The following is a 23,135-nucleotide window of genomic DNA, read 5'->3' as shown; positions in this document are numbered from 1 at the left end:
GCGCAGGCCCCGCCCCCAGCCGCCCGCCGGCGGACCTCGGCCGCGCATGCGCAGGAGGAGGCCCCGCCCCGCCCGCTGCACCGCGGCTCCCGCGCCACCGGGCGGGTGGGCTGGTCGCCGGTCGGGAGCGCCGGTGTAGGGCAGCCGCCCGGGTGCGCGCCCCTCTGTGTTACCCCCGCGCCCCCCCAAACGGCGCCTCCCTGTGCCCCTGCGCCGGGATGCTGTCCCTGCAGCGCCGTTATCAGAGGGGCGGGCCGCGCTGCGGGAAGATTTCACAACAGTTCACCCGGGGCTTTAGGGTCTGTTTGTTAACGGGCGGCGGGGTGGGGGCTGTCCCTGTCCGTGGCTCCCCTGGCTGCCATCTGCGGGGACCCATGGAGTTCCGGGGAAAGACAGTCAAGAGTCCAGCCGAGCCCTAACCGGTTTGGCTCAGTGGATGGAGCGTCGGCCTGCGGACTGCAGGGTCCCGGGTTCGATTCCGGCCAAGGGCATGTACCTGGGTTGCAGGCACATCCCCAGTAGGGGGCGTGCAGGAGGCAGCTGATTGATGTTTCTCTCTCATCGATGTTTCTGGCTCTCTATCCCTCTCCCTTCCTCTCTGTGAAAAATCAATAAAATATATTTAAAAAAAAAAAAGAGTCCAGCCGAGGGGAGGCGTGCCCGGGGGAGAGCGGCTCCTCTGTCCTGGGGTTTCTCTCTCCCGGTGGGAGCCCCGGCGAGGCCTCGGGAGGGCTCAGCAGAGTCTTCACTGGGGTCCCGGTGTGCCCCGCCCCGCCAGATGAGGGTAGGGGGCGGGTCAGTCTCTGGTCGGTTTCACCTTTAAGGGTGAAGAGGGGCCAGGACTGTCTGCAGCGAGCATGTCAAACTCCTAGCCCGCGGGCCGCATGCAGCCCACAAGGAATGTTTTTGCGGCCCAGCCAATACAACGGTATGTAAGAAACGTTTTGATAAAAACTTTGTAACTTAGTTTTTACAATATCCTCTTACACATCATTATTAATAATGAACTACAACGTTCGCTAGCGACTGATGATTATGGTCGTGTTGCATCATTTCCCTACGCACCTTACGCGCAGGCGCACCATTTCTCTCCACTAACACCAGCAGCAAAAATTTTAGCAGCCGATGGCCATGTCATCAGTCTAGTGCTGACTTGTTGGGTGTGTGCAACAGGAAATATTTCGCTTTCGGAGAAACTGAAAAATAGGTTTATTTGTGTGACGCTTATTCCTTTGTGCAGTTATTCAGTGTCTGGTCAGTGAATGTTCAAGAAAAAATATTGACTTTTATTAAAATGTTCTATTATTTTATGTTAACGATGACTCATTTATTTGTATTCAGCATGTCTCTATCGAAATAAACCGACGTTTCTATGAAAATGGAAGCTTTTGGTTTTTTGCAGCCACATCCACGTAAACCTGGTGCATTTGGCCCGTGGGAGCCTGTGAGTTTGACGTGCTTGGTCTGGAGAGTGTAAATGACTTGCTCCCAAGTGTCCCTGGTGAGGGACAAAGAGACTTTGTGATTCAGTAGCTGGCAAGAGCCGTCATTCATTGCCAGGTGGCTGGGTGAAAGGGTGACCTAGTCTCAAAGTGTCACTCCACAGGTTACTTATTAATCACGGAGACACCTGGCACCAACCACCTGAACCACGCAACCCGACTGACCCTCGGCGGTGGGACAAAGGGGCATCACGCTGCCTCCGCCATGATGCATGGAGACACGACACCATCTGTGTAGCAGTTACCCTGCCCCGAAGTGCACAACCTCAATGCAAGGGCGAGGAAAACGGCCAAACCCCAAGCGAGAGACAGCAACAAACACTGGCCGTGGCTCTTTACACTGTCCCGTCACGGAGGACCGAGAAGATACAACAAAGCGAGTTAAGAAGACGGGGTCCCCGCTCTAGATGAAGGCAGGCTCAGGAGCCATGACCACGAAGCGCACCTGTGGTTTCCTGTAGGATCCCGGGGTTTTTTTTAGAAAAGCTAGTAAGCACCTCACTGGGACACTGGGGACACTGAATACGGACAAGATATCAGACGCTAGCGTTGCACCGATGGTAATTTCCAGAGCGTGCCACTTTATTTCAGTCGTGTAGAAGAAGGCCCTCGTTTTTGTTTTTTAATATATTTTATTGATTTTTCACAGAGAGGAAGGGAGAGGGATAGAGAGCCAGAAACATCGATGAGAGAGAAACATCGATCAGCCGCCTCCTGCACACCTCCCACTGGGGATGTGTCCACAACCAAGGTACGTGCCCTTGACCGGAATCGAACCCGGGACCCTTCAGTCCGCAGGCCGACGCTCTATCCACTGAGCCAAACCGGTTTGGGCTAGGCCCTCGTTTTTAGGAGATGGGAACTGATGTGTTTAGGAGGGCGGTATCACCTGCAGCTAATTCCTCCTTCAGGGGGTGTGGAGCACCGTTAAGGTGTTTTGACCAGGTTTAAGCCTCGGACTAATGAAAGGACAGGGTCCTCTCATTGCCACGTGCAAGTCCCAGCTGGAGGGCAGGGCCCCCCCAGCACAATCATAGCCAACGGCTGTGGTTGTAAGCTTGAACCTATGGTCCGAACACGTAGCCCCATGTGCCTTGTGCTAGAGTTCGGGTGCATGTAGTCGAGTGAGGTTGGAACTCACGAGAATGCTGTAAACAACGTGATCACGCCCCTACCTTGCCTCGTGGCATCTGCTATAAAATAAAGACAGGGCTGTGGGCGTCGTCGTTGTCTCCTCATCAGGGAGGTAGCGTCCCACCGAGACCCAGCTTTCATTCTCTTGTCTGTCTTTCCTTAATCCTTTTAACCTGCCCCCCACCCCCCACTCGGGATCACCCTTGGTCGTGCTGGCGTGGCACAAGGGGGAGTGGGGGGTACACACATACACAGAGGGGAGAGGAACGATCACATCTGCTGAATCTCCGTAGATGGGCGTCCCTTTCGTGTATATTCAACAGGTTGGTTGGTTTGACATTTTTTTCAAAATAAAAAAAACTGCAGAAAAAAACAAAGGTCTCTGTGAGGAATACAGAGAAGTGCCACCCAGATCCCCTGGCACCCCAGATGTAGGACGCGGGGTCCTACAGGCACCTGCAGCTGCTCACCTCTCTCCAGGGCCGCCTGGTTGGACAGCGGCCTAGCTCAAGGCCATGCCCTTGCAAGGATGACCCGTGTCCCATGGCTGATGGGTGTCCCATGGCTGATGGGGGCAGGAGTACAGGGTTGGGCCATTCCTGCCCAGGGGGACGACTCTGAGGGGCTTTCTTACCCATCAGAGCTTCCCACGAGTTTGGCTACAGCCCAGGGGCCTCACGCTGCGCCCAGCCCCGCGGCTTCCTCCCCCGCATGTCTGCACAGGGCGAGGAACACCCTACTCCAAAGTGCAGGTGCGGCCGCCTCCTGGGATCCGACCTGTGATGGCCTCCTAGCAGAGCCTCGCCTGCCAGCCCCAAAGGACACAGCTCCGCACACACCTGTGGCCCGCACACACCTGTGACCCGCCTTTAGTCCCGCCCACTCCTCCCACCACCTGCCGCCGGTACACCTACTCGATTGCCTACTGGCTACTGCCTCCCGCCCCCAAAGCAGGGATCTTGTCCGTTTTGCGTACCGGGCACCGGGACCCTGGATGCTCTGCCCTTGCTCGCGCCTCTGGAGCCCCGCTGGCAGAAGGGGAAACTGAGGCAGGGGACGCAGCTTGCCCGCGACCACGCGGCTGACGCGCCGCAGACCCTCGCGCGGGTTGGCGGGTTCCACGCCGCGGCACCCATACCCCGCCCTCGGGTGCCGGGCTTCCCGCCCTTCGCTGAGCAGGGCGTCCTCGGGGCGGAACCCCCAGCCGGCCATCTCGCGCCCCGATCTCCGCCGATTGGCGCGCGCGGTGGCCCGGAGTCAGCCCAGGAGGTGGGGCGAGGCTCCGCGGCCAATCGCGGGGCGCAGGGACGCTCGGGGCGCAGGAGCCGCCTCCGATTGGTCGTCCGCCGCACCACGTTAGTGGGGGCGGGGCTTCGGCCGGCTGGATTGGCGCGCGTCCGGGAGGTGGCGGATCAGAGGGCGCAGGTGAACCGGGCTGCGCAGGTGAGCGGGCTGCGCGGGCAGGAACGGGGGGGTGGGGGGCACTGCGCGCAGGAGGCGGTGCTGCTCGGGCGGGGGGTGTGGGGGGCCGGGTGCGCGCGCGCAGGGGAGATTGGGCCCGGGGTCTGGAGCCGCGCGCAGGTGTGGGGGGGTCGCGCGTGGCCCGGTGAGAAGAGGCCGGGGATTAGGGGCGCCGGCTGGCTCACCCCAGACGGCCTTCGGGGACGCGTGTCCCCCCGGGTGTTGGGGAGCTCGCTGGGGGTGGAGGGGGGCAGAGCCTGGTGAGCGCTCCTGGGCGGGTTGGCCCGCTCCTGCCCGGCCCACGGGGGCGGATGCAGTTTTCCGTTTGGGGGAACCCAGGAGCCGCTGGAACCGGGGAGGCGCTCGCCGCTTCGCTGGGAGAGGGTCACTCCCTTCCCAGCTCCTACAATAAGGACAGCGCCTCTTTCCTGGGCACTTGGTAACTTTATGAAAAGGGTTTTTACGGGTCTGGGAAGATTTCTGACCCAAGGCAGAGAGGAGGGGGGAAAGCGAGATGAGGAACCTCATCCAAAGGCGGGTGTGACCTGTCGCTTCCTGGGCGTTTCCCGCGTGCCAGGGCCTGCTGATGCTTTAAGGCTGATTCTCAGACATCCTCGCACGTGGCTGATGCTTTAAGGCTGATTCTCAGACGTGGGCTCCTGTGGCTGATGCTTTAAGGCTGATTCTCAGATGTGGTCGGCCGAGGGAGCTGAGAAGCTGGGCGGGAGGCCGGGCATCTGAAGGCGCAGGAGGGTGGCCCGGCCGGTCTAGGAGGATGGAGTCTCCACCTGCAGGCACTTTGCCACGGGAAAGCCAGCAGGGTGAGCCGGCGAAACTCAGCAACATCCGTCAGAACGCCCCCAACCCCCCCCCCCCCCCCAGTTGGACTGCTTCTGACACAATCCTCTCATGTGGTTTGTGGCACAAAAACAAACAAACAATGAGTGGCAGGTTTATGGATAAAAGTGTATGGCAGGCTGCTGCGTGCCCGGGCAGGACGGAGTGAAGGAGCAGAGGGTTTGAGTGGGAATGGGGTTTGGAAAAGGCGGAGAGCGTGTGGGTGTTTACTGGGCTAGAACTCACGGAGCCGCGTGGGAGGAGACAGGCCGGAGTTCAGGAGTCCGGGGGTGGGCTGGGGCTGGACGAGGGCCCGGCCTGAGCGTCTGACTTTTAAACTTGCGTTATCGTGAGCGTAGATGTTCCAGCTTCTCAGCAGCTGAGCCCTGAGCTGCCACCAGGCCTCGTCTCTGGGCATGTCCTTCCCCCGGGCACACGCCCACGTCTGGAGGCCGCCCAAGTGGCCCCGGGCCAGAGCTCCCAGCGCCCAGGTCAGCGGGGCCACGTGCCTGGGAGCATTTGGCGACTGAGGCTTGGGAAGGCATGTGGGAGCCCAGCCTGTGGAGGGCGGGGCGGGGGTGTAGGAGGCTCCAGGTGAACCCCAGCATCACCCTAACAGTCATTCTCACTGTTCCTTGGGGACAGATGACCCACAGTTAGAGCCACACATGTTCCCAGAATTGTGCATCTTATAATTCCGAGAGCTGTTTAAAAAACACCGTTTTTGTGGTTAGATTACTTTATTATATCAGTACATTTGCCAGAAAAATGAGGAAAAGAGGGGAAACCTGACCTGTGTGTCCAGTTTAAGGATTTGGTCCTGGGCCTTTTACTAAACAGCCTCTCATGGTGACTGCCTGGCAGTTCTCGGGATGGGTGTGCCCTCCACACCCGACCTGACCGATGTCTTCGGCCGCTGCCGGCATTTCCGAGTGTGAACAGCAGGCTCCAGCGGTGCTCTCACCTCCGCAGGTTCACGCTCCCTCCTGTGCGTGGCCAGAAACGCGGGGTGCGGGCGGGGGGGGCTGCCTGGCCTCCCGGAGCAGCTGCCACCCCCTCGCGGTCCTGGGTTTTGTCGTTGGTGTCGTCCGAAGTCCAGTGTTTCAGTCTGTGCCACGCCTTCCGCGGATCCTTCCCGGAGCAGCTGCCCGCTGTCTGGTGGTGCGCGGTTCTGTGCGTGTGTTGGGCCGGGCCGGGCGCTGCGCTTGGAGCCACGGTGGGTGTCGTCACCCTCCTTCTGGATGTCACTGCACAGCCTCTCGCGTGTGGCCTGGCGGGGGGGGGGGGGCTCCCGCGGTTCCAGCTGCGCCCCTTTAGCGGGAGCGACTTGTTCACCTGGGAAACGGGCTGATGGTGCCCGCTGCCCCAGCCCGAGCGAGAACGTGGTGAGGTCACAGGTGGCAGATCGGCAGGTGCTCAAAGCTGTGTTATCTGTGACAGGTTGTGTCACCGACCGATGGCCCCAAATAGCTATGTCCTGCTGTCCGGCCCCCCTGCAGAGGCAGTGTGTTTGGGGAGGGGTGGCTCAGGCCTGCCAGGCTGGGTCAGAAAAGGCAACTTCCGTTGAGTTTGCTGGAGCCTCGCTGGTCCCCAACATCCCCTTCCCACGGGCCTGTGGCCACTGTGCTGTGGGGACGCCCAGGCTGCCCCCGGGGGACCCTCTGAAGAGCAGCTGCCCGGACACCCCCAGGCATTGCTGCCTGGCCAGGTTCTCCCCAAATTCCTGACCCACAGAAACAATGAGAGATGGTAAGACTGTGCCCATGTTAGCGTGGTCCCCAGGGAGGGTGGTGTTGGCGCCCACGGTAGCCTTGGTGATAATGCTCTTAGGGGATCTGACGAGGGGGGTGCGCTCCAAGCCCATGGCACCCTGACCTCATTTCCGTGACGAGTGTACGGTGTCCCTTTCGGACGGGAACAGGCCTCACGGTGAGCAGGTGCCCCAGGTCACTCACTGGGGTCCCCGTGGGGCACGTCGGCAGCAGGAGCGGGTCCTGCGGGAACGCACAGCCTTGGCAGCGACCGAGGGCCTCCAGGCAGTCACCGCCCCGGCCTGGCCTGGCCCCGGGGTCCTGGGCCTCCGGTACGGCCGTTCCTCAGCCCCCAAGGCGCTCCGACAGCTGCCCGGGGCCTGAGTCATCGGTTTTGTTGGTCCCAGCAAATATTTAATAAAAGATGGACGTGTCAAATGAACGGCTCAGCAATCAAAAATATTTTCTTTTTAAGCATATTTTTATTGATCTCAGAGAGGGAGGGAGGGGGGAGAGAAATATCCATGATGAGAGACAATCATTGACCAGCTGCCTCCTGCAGCCCCACACTGGGGATCAAGCCCGCAATCCGGGCCTGTGCCCTGACAGGATCGAACCAAGACCTCCTGGTTCCTAGATCGACGCTCAGCCACTGAGCCACACGGGCCGGGCAGCAGTCAGACACTGAACCGCAGCCGTGTCACCGCATCGTCCCAGACGCTCAGGACCACGGCTCCTTTAGCTTTTGTTTCTGGAGCTCAGATTCCCACTGAGGGAGCCTGTTGGGGCGCCAGGCAGCCCCATCGCTTTCCGTGGTGCGACTGCTTTGCCAGGCGGGTACACACACCCTCCCTTAGCTTCAGCTGTGACCGCAGAGCCTGGGTGCGTGGGCATCGTGCCCGGACACCCCAGGAGGAGCGAGGGGTCAGCGGGTGTGCAGAGCCAGTTACCCTGCGGCTCCGTGGCGTGCGGCTCCCCGGCTCCTCGGACGGACATGCCGCTGGGAACGGCACGGGGGTGGCTGACGGCCTGAGCGCGCAGGCTGCTGGGTGTGAGTCTACAGAGAAAGCGCCTTTGGGTCTGTGGCTGCTCCCAGGTCTGCATCTGCCGGTTTATTTTATTTATTTTTGTTAATTCTCACCCAAGCGTCTTTTTCCATTGATTTTTCAGAGAGAGTGGAAGGGAGGGGGAGAGACAGAGGAACATCCATGTGTGAGAGAGACACCGATTGGTTGCCCCCGCACGGCCTGGACCAGGACCAGGGATCGAGCCTGCAACCGAGGTACAGGCCCTTGACAGGGAATCGAACCCGGGACCCTTCCGTCCGCAAACCGGCGTTCTCTCCACTGAGCCACACTGGCCAGGGCTGTGTCTGCCACGTGAAGGCTCGTGTCCGGACCCTTCCAGGAGGCCTCCATCCATCCACCCGTTGTTGGTACTTGCTGTTGCCGGACCCTGCCTGTGCCGGGCAGAGCACCTGCGGGTGAGGGTGGGCCGTCACGTGGACCCAGCAGTGGCCTTGAACCTGTCGCTTGGGTCCGGGAAGTTCGGCTCCCTGAGTGCCCTCCGCATCTGTCCCGGCAGGACTGGGCGCGGCAGGCCGAGCACAGGCGGGGCCTCTGCGGGGAGGGACGCTGTGCTGCCCGGGCCCCGTGGCGAGCGGCTGGCGTGAGCGCCGCGTGCGTGGCACAGGCAGCGACCTCGCCGCGGTGAGAAGTACGACAGCAGGTGCGTGCACCTCCGCGTCAGCCCCTGAGTCCCGCCCCCACGGCACCGTCCACGGTCACGGGTGTGACACGGGTGTCGCCCCGCTCGGTGCTGAGGACACAGGTGACCCCGGGCGTGAGCTCGGCCACGGCTCGGCCAAGGATATGGGGCTTCGCTCGGGAGGCGCCCCTCCGCCCCTTCTCCTTCGGCGGCGTCTTGGCGGCCTCCCCACGCCCGCCCTGGGGCCGCTGTTCCCTGTGCTGAGGTTCCTGTGCCCCATCGAGCAGCTGTTTCTCCCGAAAGCTCCAGTGGCGCCGCCCACGTGCCAGGCACCTTTCTGCTCACCTGACACCCACGTTCATGGCTTCCGTTCTCCCTCCCCGCGGCCATTCTCCTTCCGACGTGGGTGGGGACCCCGGGACCTGCGGCAGCGGGTACAGCGGGTGGCGGGCAGGAGCCGACGGCAGAGGGCGCCTGTGGAGAGCGGCCACAGCGTTTGGACAGGGCAGGCCTCGGCCTAATGAGAGGGCACGATCCCCTCTCCTGGCAAAGCCACGTGCAAGTCCCAGCACAATTACAGCCAAAGGCTGTGGCTGTGAGCTTGACCTCATGGCCCGAACCTGTGGCTGAGTGCTGTGGGCTGCAGGAGGCGCAGCGAGTAAACGAAGCTCGATCAGGTGCCTGTGATTGAGTGGATTCGAAACCCGCGAGGATGTGGCCACGCCCTTGCTTTGCCTCGTGGAATCTATAAAAGACTCGGCTTGCAGGCCCTGGCGCTGTCTCTCCATCAGAGAGGACAGCGTCCCACCCAGCCCCAGCGTTCTTCTCTTGTCTGTCTTTTCTCTAATCCTCCACCGCCCCCCACCCCTCACCCCCCAGCTTCACCCATGGCCGTGCCGCCTCAGCACAGGCTCCTTGCCACGCTGGCTCCATTCACGCAGCAAGACGGGGGCCCTGCTGTCAGTCAGAGGAGGCCAGCTGCAGGTCCCAAGAGCATCTGAACTGCGCTGGCCTCCTCCCTGGGGGGAATCTGCCACCAGGACATGGTCGAGAGGGGGCAGCCCCGCGGGGCCCACTATCCTGGCGACAGTGGCAGGGAGAGGTCTGTGCTTTGGGGACCATCTGAGCAGTGTCTCCCTCCTCAGGGCCATGGCTGCAAGATTCCGGCCCAGCGCTCCCCACACCAGCGCTGCCAGCAGCGTGGCTGCGTCCCAGGGGCAGTGGGGCCGCGCCTGGTAAGGATCCCGCCCGTCTTCCCGGCTGGGATCAGCCTGGGTGGTGGGGAGGGGGCCGGCCTCAGGGCTGTCCTTGACCATCACAGCGTCTCCTTGTCGAGGCCAAGGAGGGAAGCTGGAAACGCACTCACAGGCTGCCGGGCGCCTGGCTCTGACGCCGCTGTCCTGGGTGCTGGGACTGAGGGGTGACTTGCGTCCCCCACAGCCCGCAGCTACTTCGCTGCGTCCAGACGCTGGGCCTGGGCTTCCTGTGGGCACCCCGATGTGCCCCATGCACGGTCGGAGGGTGCAGGTGGAGTGGCCGCCTGTGGGAGGTGCTGGCTGGTTTGGCACACGGCCATGGTTGGGAGGGCAGAGGGACGGCCGGCGTGACCATGACCGCCCGCCGCCTCTGCAGGGAGGTGGACTGGTTCTCCCTGGCAAGCGTCCTGTTCCTGCTGCTGTTCGCGCCCTTCATCGTGTACTTCTTCATCATGGCGTGCGACCAGTACGCCTGCTCGCTGACGGCGCCCGTGCTGGACCTGGCCGCCGGCCGCGTGCGCCTCTCCGACATCTGGGCCAAGACGCCATCCCTGACGAAGGAAGCCGCCCAGATCTACGCCCTGTGGGTCTCGTTCCAGGTGAGGCCTCCCCGAGGCTGCCGGGGCGGCCGGGGCTTTGTCCGGGCAGCGCCTCACGGGCGCCCAGGTGTGCCCGGCGCCTCCCCACGCAGAGGGTGCCCCCAGGCCCGCCCGCGGTGGGAGCCGCCGGGGGGAGCTGCGGACCTGGGAGGAGTGACCGCCCCGCGTGGGGATCTCGGTCCGCGGGGCCTCCACAGCCGCCGCCGCCGCGGGCACCGCCAGGCCCGGGTGGTTCAGCGAGACTCTCCCGCAGGTGCTGCTGTACATGGCGCTCCCTGACGTCTGCCACCGGTTCCTGCCCGGCTACGTGGGCGGCGTCCAGGAGGGCGCGGTGACTCCCGCAGGTGACGCCCCGCGCAGCCGCACCAGATCCCCGTCCCCTCGCCTCGGGGCCCCTCCCCTGCTGCTCCTGCCCGAAGGCTTCTCGCTCACCGGCCTCGCGGCACCGAGAGCAGCCGGGGCGCCCCGGGCCTGAGGTCCGAGGTCACGTTCTTCAGTGGGGGGACCTGAGTGGCCGCCGGCCCCGCGGCTGGTGCCAAAACTGGGCTAGTGGAGCCTCTCCCAGCCCAGACACCGCGTGCCCAGTACCACGTGCCCACAGAGGCGTGGGGGCAGGGTGGGTGTGGCGGGGGCATGTTTTGGGGGGAGGCTGTCTGTCCATTCGTTCCCCAGGGTCTCCAGGAACCCAGGGGCCCAGAGGGAGGGGCGTTCCCCAAGTGCCACAGAGCGCCCCACAGCTTCTCCAGCTCAGCCCCAGACTACGGCAGCGCAGGCCGCTCACTCAGCCTCTGGTGACCGAACCGACGAGGGCCCGCCCGCCGTTGGGCCGCAGGGCCGAGCCCCGAGTTCTGGGGGGAGACGTCGGGCAGTTCATCGGCAGGGCGCCACGCCAGGAGCCCAGGAAGCTATGGCTTAGACCAGTGATGGCGAACCTATGACACACGTGTCCGAGGTGACACACGAACTCATTTTTTTGGTTGATTTTTCTTTGTTAAATGGCATTTAAATATATCAACTAAGTATCAAAAATATGAATCTTTTCATATTTACGATGGTTGCAAAGATCAAAAAATGTCTATATGTGACACGGCACCAGAGTTAGGTTAGGGTTTTTCAAAATGCTGGCACACCGAGCTCAAAAGGTTCGCCATCACTGGCTTAGACCCAAGCTCTCCATGGCTTTTAATGAAGGTTTTTAAAGGCAGGATCGAGGGGTGGGCGTCAGGGGGCGTGGGAAACCCGTTGGCTGGTTCTCCGCGAGCCGCCTGGCTTCCGGGTGTCCAGCTCCTGGCATCGCTGTGGCCGAGGAGCCATGGCTCCGCAAAACACCGGTGACTGCATCAGCGACGTCATCTTTTAAAATACACACATTCCTTTATTGACTTCAGAGCAGAAGGGAGAGGGAGAGAGAGAAACACCAGTGCTGAGAGAATCGTGGATCCGCTGCCGCCTGCACGCCCCCCGCTGGGGATCGAGCCCACAACCCGGACATGTGCTCTGACCGGGAATTGAACCGTGACCTGGTTCATAGGTCAACGCTCAAGCACTGAGCTGGTCGGGTGTGATGTCATCTTTAGAGCAAAAGGCAGAAACCAAACACCTTGCGGCCTTTGTTACGGCGAAGCTGTCAGTGCTTGGTGCTCAGCGAGCTCCGTTTCTCTGTCATCTCAGCAAAGTGCCCTTTTACTAGCAAACCTCTCCAGGACGTGCCTTGCCGCAGGCCCCCAGGACCTGCCCGCACCCCTTTGTCATCTTTGGGAGCCGCGTGCTGGCAGCCAAGGCAATAGGACAGTTAGTGGAGGCTGACACCCGCCTCTCGACTCAGGTCTGATCCTAAACCTGATTCCTGTTGGCACCGGTTCTGTGGCCGTCGGGAGAATCAGAACCAGAGGAACCATCTGGGCCCGCCTCTCCCCAGGTGGGAGGTGCACCCTGTGTCCTGCCTGGGCCTGGAGTCGCCGCAGAAGCCCGCCGCGCTCGGGGCTGGAGTCTGGGTGCCCGAGACCAGGCCCGGGGCGGCTGAGGCCCCAGCGCCCGTGGGGCGGAGCCGGCTGCCGTCAGGGTGGGAGCGCGCGTTGAGCTCCAGTCTTGCCTCCGCAGGGGTCATCAACAAGTACGAGATCAACGGCCTGCAGGCCTGGCTCATCACACACCTGCTCTGGCTCGCCAACGCCCGCTTCCTCTCCTGGTTCCCTCCCACCATCATCTTCGACAACTGGATCCCGCTGCTGTGGTGCGCCAACATCCTGGGCTACGCCGTGTCCACCTTCGCCATGATCAAGGGCTACCTGTTCCCCACCAACGCCCGCGACTGGTACGCCCACCCGAGCAGCTGGTCGCGCCCAGGGGAGCGCATGAGGCCACTGGCCTTGTCTGTTCCCTGGGACGGGGGCGGGTGGAGCCCGCGGGTTGCGCGTCCTTGAAGGGGGAGCGTCATGGAACTGGGCTGACCTGGGAGCATCCTTCTCAGTGTCCGGTGGCTCCTGCGCTCGGGAGGATGGGTGGAGGGGCCCGGCCTGCCTTTGGTGTCTGGTCGGGAGCAGGGAGGTGGGAAGGCGACTTCTGTCCGCAGGCGAGGACGGCACTCGGCCTCTTTCTCCGGAACGTCAGTGTGGCTGGAGCAGTCTTGTGAGGGGACTTGTCATTTCAGCGGCTTAAGAGAGCAGTTTCCCACGGGGAGTCCTTCCTTTCCCAGGGAAGCCTGGGGTTGGATTATTGCCATCCACCCATCCATCCATCCACCCACCCATCCATCCATCCATCACTCATCCATCCGCCCATCCATCCACCCACCCATCCATCAATCACTCATCCATCCGCCCATCTCTCCATCCACCCACCCATCCATCCATCCATTCGTCTCTCCATCTATCCATTCATCATCCATCTGTCCATCTCTCCATCCATGTATCCATCCATTTCTCCACCCATCCATCCATCTCTCCATCTATCCATCCATTTATCCATTCATCATCCATCTGTCCATCTCTCCATCCATCCATCTCTCCATCCATCCATCATCCATCTGCTCATTTCTCCATCCATCCATCCCTCTACCCATCCATCCATCATTCATCCATTTCTCCATCCATCCATCCATCCACCCATCTCCCCATCTGTGGGGAGCCAGCACGGCCATGGCATACTCAGCCCCAGGGCGCCTTATGTGCCATGCCAGCTCAGCCTGGTTCAGTGACCCTGAGTGCGGAGGTGAAAGGATTGAGAAAAGACAGACAAGAGAATGAAAGCTGGGTCTCGGTGGGACGCTGCTCCCTGATGAGACAGCGCCAGCGCCCACAAGCCATGTCTTTATTTTATAGCCGATGCCACGAGGCAGAGTAGGGGCGTGATCACTTACAGCATTCTCGTGGGTTCCAACCTCACTCAACAACATGCACCCGAACTCTAGCACAAGGCACGTGGAGCCACGTGTTCGGACCATAGGCTCAAGCTTACAACCACAGCCGTTGGCTATGATTGTGCTGGGGGGGGCCCTGCCCTCCAGCTGGGACTTGCACGTGGCCATGAGAGGACCCTGTCCTTTCATTAGTCTGAGGCTTGGACCTGGCCAAACACTGTAGCCGCGCCCCACACCCATCCATTCACCAGGCACCCCAGCCCGCCCCCCATGTTCACCCTCCCTCTCCCTCCATCCATCAGCCGATGTTGGGTTCTCCGTAGACAGGTGTCAATAGTGGGCTTCAGGCATGAACAAGATTCTTGTTCTGGGGAGGGGAGTGCTTACGCTTTAGTCTGGGGCCCAAACAAAACCAAAGTGTGTTCCCTTGACCTCTGCCGCCCAGGCGCGGGCGGTGGGCGGACGGGGGTGCCCAGTGCGGTGTCAGGTGGTGAGGCGGCTGCCGTGCGGCTTCATGGTCACGGCGCCTGCTGCGGACTCCCACGTTTCCTTCTGTCCCCTTATCCCGAGGGCAGCGGACAGGACGCTGCTGCCCTAATCGGCACAGAGACCTGTGTGCGCAGTGAGGTGCCTCCCGGGCCTCCACTGGGGTCTGGGCGGAGTCTGGTCACCCCTGGAGAGGCCTGTGGGCTCAGGTAACAGGGCGGCTAACATTTAAGAAGCTTGTCGGCGAGGGAAGATGTGGGCCGGGCGCTGCACTGGCTCAGGGCGCGGTGCCGTTTTACTACTGGTCTTGGCATCCGGGGCCACTTCCAGTCACACGCATGGCTGTGGACGCAGCACAATTTCAGTCCATTTGAGGTCTCGCCCTCCCCTGTGCTGGGCCTCGCGGGCCCTGGAGGAGGAGGAGGCGGGCACCTGGGCGCGGCCCCAGGAAGCCCTAAGCCGGTGCCTGTCTAAGGCTGCCTTGCTCGGCCGGGCGGCTGCAGAGAGGCCAGGGGCCGCGGGAAAGCGGGAGGGCGCGTGCTCTGTGCTCCGTGATGTTCTCCGTGGCTCGTGCCCGCCTCCGCCCAGATCGCCGCCCCTCAGCACCACGGTGGGCTGAGCGCACGTGCCCAGCGCCCGAAGGAGGCCCAGGTGTGCCCCGTGCCCTGGACCGATGGTGTCCTTTATATTTTCCAGCAAATTCACGGGCAACTTCTTCTACAACTACATGATGGGCATTGAGTTCAACCCCCGGATTGGGAAGTGGTTCGACTTCAAGCTGTTCTTCAACGGGCGCCCGGGCATCGTGGCCTGGACGCTCATCAACCTGTCCTTCGCGGCCAAGCAGCAGGAGCTGCACGGCCACGTGACCAACTCCATGGTGCTGGTCAACGTGCTGCAGGTACCGTGTGGCCACTGGGGGGGCAGGAACCCACCCTCCCTGGTGTGTGTGGGCGCGGGCTGGCCAGCGTGGAGTGGGCGCTCCAGTGCCGCCCTGGCCACGCCCCCATGGCACGCCCGCTCCTGGCTCATGTGTGTTCTGACAACTCCAGACCCGTGAGTGGTCCTGGCCACGTCACATCCGTGGCCTCCGCAGCGGTTCCCACGTGCCCCCCCCCCCCAGGTTGTCGCCGTGGGTCTCAGGTGACCTCCTCAGGGTGGGAGTGAGGAGCGTGTTGTACCTCTGTCCCATCCGTGTAAAATTTATACTGTAAATGGACGTCTGTCTCCTGCACCCCGTGGGCCACAGCATCTCCACCGTGCTGGCCACGTGACGTACGTCGTGGTGTGCAGGGACCACTGGCAGGGCTTGTGCTGGGCTTCCCCGTGGGCAGGTCGGCCATGCCACGTGCACTGGGTTATGTGCCCCTCCTCCCTGGAGGCCCCGAGCCGCCTCCCTCTGCTGCAGGCCCCACGGCCTGGCCGTACCTCCTGGATGCTGTGGGTCCCCTCCTTGTCCTCTCGGAGTTCGGACTCTCCCCTCCGAGGACAAGACTCCCCCTCCCCCCAGGTCCCAGGGCGGGGGGGGGGGGGGGCAGTGCCGGGACAGCCCAGCCCAGCGGCTCATGACACGGAGCCCAGCGCGCCCAGGGCCCCTCAGCTCTGCGGAGCCACCCCCCCACCCCCACCCCCCCGACACGGGTGCGTGGTGGCACACGGCTGCTCTGTCCACAGGCCATCTACGTGCTGGACTTCTTCTGGAACGAGGCCTGGTACCTGAAAACCATCGACATCTGCCATGACCACTTCGGGTGGTACCTGGGCTGGGGCGACTGCGTCTGGCTGCCCTACCTCTACACGCTGCAGGTGAGCGCCGGGCCCTCCAGGCGGACCCAGTGGACCCGCCGAGCTGCCGCTGCACGTGTGCCTCAGGGCAGAAGCTGGAGGGAGGGGGTTAGTGTGGGGTCAGCTCGGGCCAGAGCCCCCCAGGCACTCACTGCCCATCCTGGAGCCCGGAGCCTGAGACCCAGTGTCCCAGGGCTGGCTCCTCCCAGGGCCTCTCTCCGGGCGTGTGGGCGCCACCTCTGCCCCGTGTCCCCACAGGGTCCCTGTGCATGTCTGTGTCCTGATCCTCTCTTCTCATGAGGACCCCAGTCACCCTGGATTAGGGGGACCCCCGTGACCCCATTTTACCTCAGTCACCTGATGAAAAGGCCCAACCCCACATACAGCCACGTGCTGGGGTGCTGGGGGTCAGGGCTGTAACGTAGCGATTTGGGGGCCACACTCGGCCACAGCACTTAAAGAAGATGCCCAGAGGGCCCTGGGTGAGAGGAGTGATTTGAGGGAGCTGGGCGGTGGAGGGGGTTCCATCCTCATTTACCCGAATCTTCACGCTGAAGGGAGGGGCGTCTCCTTTCTGTCCCGTCATCACTGCACGGGAGTCCGGGAGGCACCGGCGTGCGGGGTGCAGGAGCGAAAGGGACGCCCCCTCAGGGTCAGCGCGGGGGTAGAGGCAGCCTGGCAGGAGGGGTGCTGACCCTGGGAGGGCGCCCCCCACCAGCACGGGGTCGGTACGGCGGGCTGAGAGCACGTGGGCTGGGCTGAGAACATTCCAGAAAGATGGAGGAGCACATGTCAGGGAGGGGCATGTGGGGAGCAGAGGAGGGCCTTGAGGCACCCCGGTTCTGTGTGGCCGCCACAGAGGACCTGGGGGTGTGGGGGTGGCAGGACGAGCTGCCAGGCGGGAGGCTGGGGAGTCGAACAAGCCTGGCACCGGCTGAGCAAGCGCTGATGTGGCCGCGCCCAGGAGACGGTCAGCCTCACAGTGCGACGCCCAGGGGCTCAGCTACAGCCTGGGCTGCGTCTCTACTGCAGGTGACGTGTGTGTGTGAGAGAGAGAGAGAGAGAGAGAGAGAGAGATACGTATGTGTATGTGATGTGTGTGTATGTGCGCGCGCAGATGGAAGACAGGTAGGTAGACACGCAATTTGTGCGTTTACACTTGATCCCATCAAGTCTCCAGGCAGGTGCCTTCATTTGCAGAAGAGGAAACCCAGGTAGGCAGGCAGGTGGGGGGGACAGAGCCAGGGCCTGAACCCTGCCCCCGCCTGCCCTGACCCCCCTACCCCTGCCCCCGCCTGTCGCCCGCAGGGCCTGTACCTGGTGTACCACCCGGTGCAGCTGGCGGCCCCGCACGCGGCGGGCGTGCTGCTGCTGGGCCTGCTCGGCTACTACGTCTTCCGCGTGGCCAACCACCAGAAGGACCTCTTCCGCCGCACGGACGGGCGCTGCCTGATCTGGGGCCGCAAGCCCAAGGCCATCGCCTGCGTGTACACGTCGGCCGACGGGCAGCGGCACCACAGCAAGCTGCTGGCCTCGGGCTTCTGGGGCCTGGCCCGCCACCTCAACTACACGGGCGACCTGCTGGGCAGCCTGGCCTACTGCCTGGCCTGCGGCGGCGGCCACCTGCTGCCCTACTTCTACGTGGCCTACATGGCCGTCCTGCTGACCCACCGCTGCCTGCGCGACGAGCACCGCTGCGCCAGCAAGTACGGCGGCGACTGGGCGCGCTACACGGCCGCCGTGCCCTACCGCCTGCTGCCCGGCATCTTCTAGACGGGGGGCCTCGGAGCCGGGCTGTGCGGCCGACCTCCCTCCCCACTCCGGAAGCCTCGTCTCGTCGGCAAACTGCAAAGCGCCTGGCGTGTTACCGGCCTCGTAAATGTCAGCGCGTCCCTTCCCGGGCCCCGGGGGACGCGGAGGCTGCAGCGCACGCGGCCAGCGTTCTCTGTCCGGAGCTCCAGGGCCGGGGGCTGTCTGTGGTTTCTCCGCTGCGTGGGCATGTGGCCTGGGACGCCGTCCAGCCCTGGTCAGGACGGAGGTGGCTCTTGCCGATTATGGGGGGAAGGCACGCCCGTGACCATTTCACTGCTTTAGCCCCAGCGCCGCCCGGGCACCTGCCCTGGGCAGTGGGCTGCTCCCTCTGCGTCTCGTGCAGCCAACACGGCGCTGAACGGCGGTGGAGAGGCTGAGGAGCAGCTCCTGGGCCAGGGGTGCCCTTGGGTTCCCGTGTGGCTCACGCCTGCCAGGGGTGCAGTGACACAAGCCAGGGCGCATGCCCAGACCCAAAATGAGGTCCAGTCACGGCCGAGGCTCCCAGTGCCCGACTCCCTCTGGCGCCCGCCCGCCCTCCGGGAGGGCGTTTCCTGCTCGCCCGGGACTGGCTCGGGCAACCCAGCTCAGGCACCCACCACGCAGGGGCCTCCCCGGGCCTCCAACAAGGTGTGACCCCAGGCTCGGGCAGGGCACCCCCTCTCCAGTGGGCACTCTCTCACCCCCGGGTGTTCTTGGAACTTGGCGTCCCTGCCTTAGTAGATAATGAATTCTTTATATTAAACTTTCCAGGTCAAACTTCTGTGTGGTTTCTGACTCCCCTCTGGCCGGGTCCCGGGCGGTGTGATGCTCCCGTCTGCCGGGGCCGCCTTGTGCTGGGCCTGGGGAGGTACCCCTGCTTGGCCGCCTGTCCCCCAGGCAAGTGAAGGGAGACGCCAGCCACTGGTGCCAGGCCCATAGCCCGCCTGGAGGAGTGAGGAGTGGGGCAAGCTGTGAGCTCTGTGCCCACGCCCTGGACACAGAGGGGACAGGCCTGGGGGGCTCCCCTTCAAGTCACAGCAGGCTGAACCAGGATGGGGTCCCCCCCGCCATGACTGCAGAACAGTTTCCCAACACCAGTGCCCCCTGCCCAGCCCAGCCCGGGGCCGACGTCACAGCCTGCAAGTGACTTGAATGCCAGCTGGGCAATTCCGCCCTGAGTGCCCGAGGCACGTGGACCCCACCTTCCTTCCTGCTCAGCCGGCAAGAGGTGGTCCAGGCAGGAAGGCCGGAGCGGGCGTCTCGCTCCCGGGAGGCCTGCCTCCTTTTTCTTTGAATGTATTTTCGTTGATTTTAGAGAGGAAGGGAAAGGGAGAGAGAGAAACGTCAACGATGAGAGAATCACTTATGGACGAAACTTAACCTGACAGCTCAGCTCAGGGGAGGCCTGCGTGGCCGTCTTGCAAACGCAGAGACCTGAAGTCACCACAGGGATGGTCTGAAATTAAACTTTAACTAAAGCCGTGATGATGGGCAGGCACCTCCTGGGCCGGTATCTTCCCTGACAAGGGCAGCCTTTACCGTAACTGAGCCTGTCTGTCTTTTGCATCTATGACAACACATCCTAGAAATGTCTGGGTAACCTGTAACTTCCCTTTTTCCGGACCCCTTAGGGCAGAGCCTAATGTGCTGGGTGAGGACAGAGACCACCAGTTCCTTCATCATCATGTTAACTGTTCCTGTACCCACCTAAGCATGTGTCCATCATTTTACCTTTTATCCAGTCCCAGGGTTCCCCCCTTTGCTTTCTCCCGCCTCCCTAGTCTATCACCAATGGATTTCATGGAACCCACCCAGTCCCTTTCCTTCGATTGGCTGTATAAATACGGGTGGAACCCGCCATTCTCCGGACATTATCTCAATTCGTTGAGGTTCTGCTTCCCGGCCTATGTCCACAGTTTGGCTCAAATAAACTCACAAAAATTCTTTACAGGTTTCAATGGTGTTTTTACGTTAACACACTGATCAGCTGCCTCCTGCACACCCCACACTGGGGATCGAGCCCACAACCCCAGCATACACCCTTGACCAGGGATCGAACCTGGGACCCTTCAGTCTGCAGGCCGATGCTCTATCCACTGGGCCACACCATCCAGGGCTGCTTTCAGTCCCTTTGAGTATGTGCCCAGAAGTGTGTTAACGTGAAAACATGCAAACCTGTAAAGAATTGTGAGTTTATTTGAGCCAAACTGTCGACAATCGCCGGGAAGCAGAATCTCAATGGATTGGGATAGCGCTCCGGAGAACGGCGGGTTTCCACCTTGTTTTATACCTTACATCAAAGGAGAAGAGGTAAGTGGGTCCCATGAAATCCACTGGTGATAGATTGGAGAGGCGGGAGAAAGCAAAAGGGGGGTTGGGGGAAAGCTCTGGGATTGGATAAAAAGTAAAATGATAGACACATGCTTCTTTTACTTAGGTGGGTGCAGGAGAGTTAACTGTCCACAGTTAACATCTATATATATAAAGGCTAATATGCAAAGTGTCCCCTCATGAGTTGGACTGACCAGGAGTTCGATCACTAACTATGATGTGCACTGACCACCAGGGTCCAGTGAGGAATGAAAGAAGGCCCCGGCCAGCAGCTGGCAGCGGGGAAGGGAGGCCCTGGCCAGCAGCCAGCAGCCGCTAGGGACCCTACCCATGCACGAATTTTGTGCACTGGGCCTCTAGTCCTATATAATAAAAGAGAAACATGTAAATTGACTGTCCCTTCACTACACCCACCAGCCAATCAGGCATTAATATGCAAATTAACCCAACAAAGATGGTGGCTTAATTTGCATACACAGGCCTTGGGCAGAGCAGGAGAGCCAGCAGCTTGGGGGGACAGGGCTCCCTCGGTTGCTCCCCCAAGCCACCGGGCGGAGAGCAGAGCAGGAGAGCCGGAGGCTTGGGGAGACTTGGCAGAGTGGGAGGCCGTGACAGAGCAGGAAGGGAAAACCTAGAGCGTGGGGACAGGGAGCACCAGGAATGCTGGGAATCGTAGTGCTGGTGGCAGACGGTCAACCTGTGGGTCGTGACCCCTCTGGGGGTGGAACGACCCTTTCACAGGGGTCGCCTAAGACCATTGGAAAACACATATAACTACATGTTGTTTTTGTGATTAATCACTATGCTTTAATTATGTTCAATGTGTAACAATGAAATTGGGGGTCCCCACAACATGAGGAGCTGTATTAAAGGGTCGCGGCGTGAGGAAGGTTGAGAACCGCTGCTCTAGAGCAAAGTGAGCCTGGAGCCCGTTACTGCTGCGATGGGGGACGGAGGGAAAGCAAAGGGGAGAGACAAGTAAACTCAGAGTGTCCAGGAAAGTTAAAGGGAAGATCTAAAACTTCCAGGAAATCTCCAGCAATGAAGCAAAGGAAAAAAAAAGTCAATATTATTCTGTGAGCAACAAACCAAACTGGGTTGGGGGGTCTTAGACAATTTGCTCATATGATTGCAAAGACAGACGCTCCCAGATTGGAGACGGTGCAGGTCCGGCTGAGGGACCCCCTCACAAATCTCCATGCACCGGCCCCTGGTGATAACAACCATGAAGGAACTTGCGGTCTCTGTCCTGGCGCCCGGGGCATTAGGTTGTGCCCTGAGGAGGTGGGGGGGGGGGGGGTTACAAGTTACCCTGAGGTTTCACAGGGACGTTGTCTTAGATGCAGAAAGACAGATGGGCTCAGTGACGGTGAAGGTGGACCTTGCCAGGGAAGATACCGGCCTAGGAGGCGACTCCTTAAAGTTTAATGTCGTTCCATCCTTTGCGGTGCATTTAGGTCTCCGAGTTCGCAAGGCCTCCCCTGAGCTGTCAGGTTAGCATGCGGCCCCTTTCGTCCACAGAGACAGGTGGCGGGAGAGAAACAGAAATGACAGGTGAGCCCTGGCTGGTTTGGCTCAGTGGATAGAGCGTCGGCCTGCGGACTCAAAGGTCCCAGGTTCGATTCCGGTCAAGGGCATGTACCTGGGTTGCGGGCACATCCCCAGTAGGGGGCGTGCAAGAGGCAGCTGATCGATGTTTCTCTCTCATCGATGTTTCTAACTCGCTATCCCTCTCCCTCTCCCTCTCTGTAAAACAATCAATAAAATATTTTTTTTAAAAAAAAATGAAATACAGGTGAAACGGAGGGATAGATGGAGAGAGAGAAGGAGAGAGAGAGAGGGAGAGAGGCGGTTGCTGAGCTGCCCCTGCTCACTCCGGCTGCCGGCACTGAGCCAGGGGGACTTTCTCCAAATCCCCTCAGGCAGCCCGGCTGGAAGGTGCTGGTCCCTGGCTCTTGCTCATCATGAGAGAAAGGCCTCCACAGGCCCCCCGGGGAGGGGGGGGGGGCGCAGGGTTCCCAGCTCAAAGGTGTCCTGTGATGACAAGTCCTTTGGCCCAAAGAAAACAGCCCGGAGAAGCCGACTCCTTCCCCATCAGCTCCGCCTGGTCCCCGTGAACCAGCGGTTCTCAACCTGTGGGTCGCGACCCCTTTGACGGTCGAACGACCCTTTCACAGGGGTCGCCTAAGACCATCCTGCAGATCAGATATTTACATGACGATTCATCACAGCAGCAACGTTACAGTTATGAAGTAGCAACGACAATAATTTTATGGTTGGGTCACCACATGAGGAACCGTATTTAAAGGGCCAGAAGGTTGAGAACCACTGCTCTAGGGGGCACCCCTGCTGGGGCACAGGACTCAGCAGTTCCCAGAACCCAGTCTAACCCCCAAAAGGAGGGGTCCATGTCCTGGGGCTGCTGCTCCGATGACTACTGACTGGCCTCAACCAACAGGACACGTGCTCTTCCCGTTCTGGGGCCAGAATCTGAAATCGGGGTGTCTGGGCTGTGCTCCCTAGAGGGCTCCAGGGGAGGGTCCTTCCTGCCTCTTCAGCTTCTGGGGGTTCCTGGCCGCATCCCTTCAATCTTCACGTGGCCCCACCCTCTCCATCACCTGTCCACTTCCGGCTGTTCGCTTGGCCCCGCCCCCTTGTTCAGGTGCCCTCTTGCCTGTGATCAGCTGGCTGTGCCTCCTTGAGACCTTGGAGGGTCTCTGTTTCCGGGAGCCACCTCCCTGCTGGCTGTCCACCTGCTCCCACACCTGTCAACACTCCCTCTGCCAAAGTCCTTCCAGAAAATCGTTTGCACTCGCCCTCTCTTTCCTGCTGGGACCGTGACAGCTGGGATTGAAAGGAGACAGGAGAGCAGTGGCCCGTCCGGAGTCCATGCCAGAGATCCAGAGGGGCCTGTGCGGTCCCTGGAGGCTGGGGGAGGGAGGGGTGAGGCCAGGTGCTGACTAGGAAGCGGAATGCCCTCAGGGCCCGTGGGGCGCACACACCATCACCCCACACTCCTGTGAGGAGCAGCTGTGGCCCATTGAACAGGTGAGGCTACTGCAGCACAGAGAGGGCGAGTGACTTCCTGGAGGGCACACAGCAGTAAAAGGGCGGAGCGAAAATGGAACCCTGGGCTG

General features: G+C 61.5%; 1 protein-coding gene across 5 annotated transcripts; it reads left to right on the top strand.

Annotated features, from left to right (window-relative positions):
* Positions 1–4,001: 4,001 nt before the first annotated feature.
* DHCR7 (7-dehydrocholesterol reductase) lies at positions 4,002–18,444 on the top strand. Of its 5 annotated transcripts, none has more exons than XM_036295910.1 (9): positions 4,002–4,079; positions 8,270–8,413; positions 9,538–9,627; positions 10,025–10,247; positions 10,501–10,591; positions 12,348–12,561; positions 14,788–14,992; positions 15,766–15,897; positions 17,185–18,444. In XM_036295910.1, exons 3-9 carry the CDS (start codon positions 9,542–9,544, stop codon positions 17,647–17,649), a joined length of 1,416 nt encoding a protein of 471 aa, XP_036151803.1. In that variant the 5' UTR covers positions 4,002–4,079; positions 8,270–8,413; positions 9,538–9,541; the 3' UTR covers positions 17,650–18,444. The 5 variants fall into 5 exon arrangements, with proteins under 5 accessions (XP_036151803.1, XP_036151802.1, XP_036151806.1 ...); XM_036295911.1 differs by lacking the exon at positions 4,002–4,079 and adding an exon at positions 7,969–8,120; XM_036295909.1 differs by lacking the exon at positions 8,270–8,413.
* Positions 18,445–23,135: the final 4,691 nt, after the last annotated feature.

The sequence above is a fragment of the Myotis myotis genome, unplaced genomic scaffold (assembly GCF_014108235.1).
Source record: "Myotis myotis isolate mMyoMyo1 unplaced genomic scaffold, mMyoMyo1.p scaffold_m19_p_27, whole genome shotgun sequence".
Classification (NCBI taxonomy): domain Eukaryota; kingdom Metazoa; phylum Chordata; class Mammalia; order Chiroptera; family Vespertilionidae; genus Myotis; species Myotis myotis.
This window is presented reverse-complemented; position numbering and strand designations above follow the sequence as displayed.

Bases quoted from the DNA above. Each gene is read 5' to 3' on its own strand.
- DHCR7 (XM_036295909.1), top strand. From the start codon at position 9,542: ATGGCTGCAAGATTCCGGCCCAGCGCTCCCCACACCAGCGCTGCCAGC. The intron at 9,628-10,024 runs GTAAGGATCCCG...CCGCCTCTGCAG, and splicing joins GGGCAGTGGGGCCGCGCCTG to GGAGGTGGACTGGTTCTCCC. The intron at 12,562-14,787 runs GTACGCCCACCC...TATATTTTCCAG, and splicing joins CCCACCAACGCCCGCGACTG to CAAATTCACGGGCAACTTCT.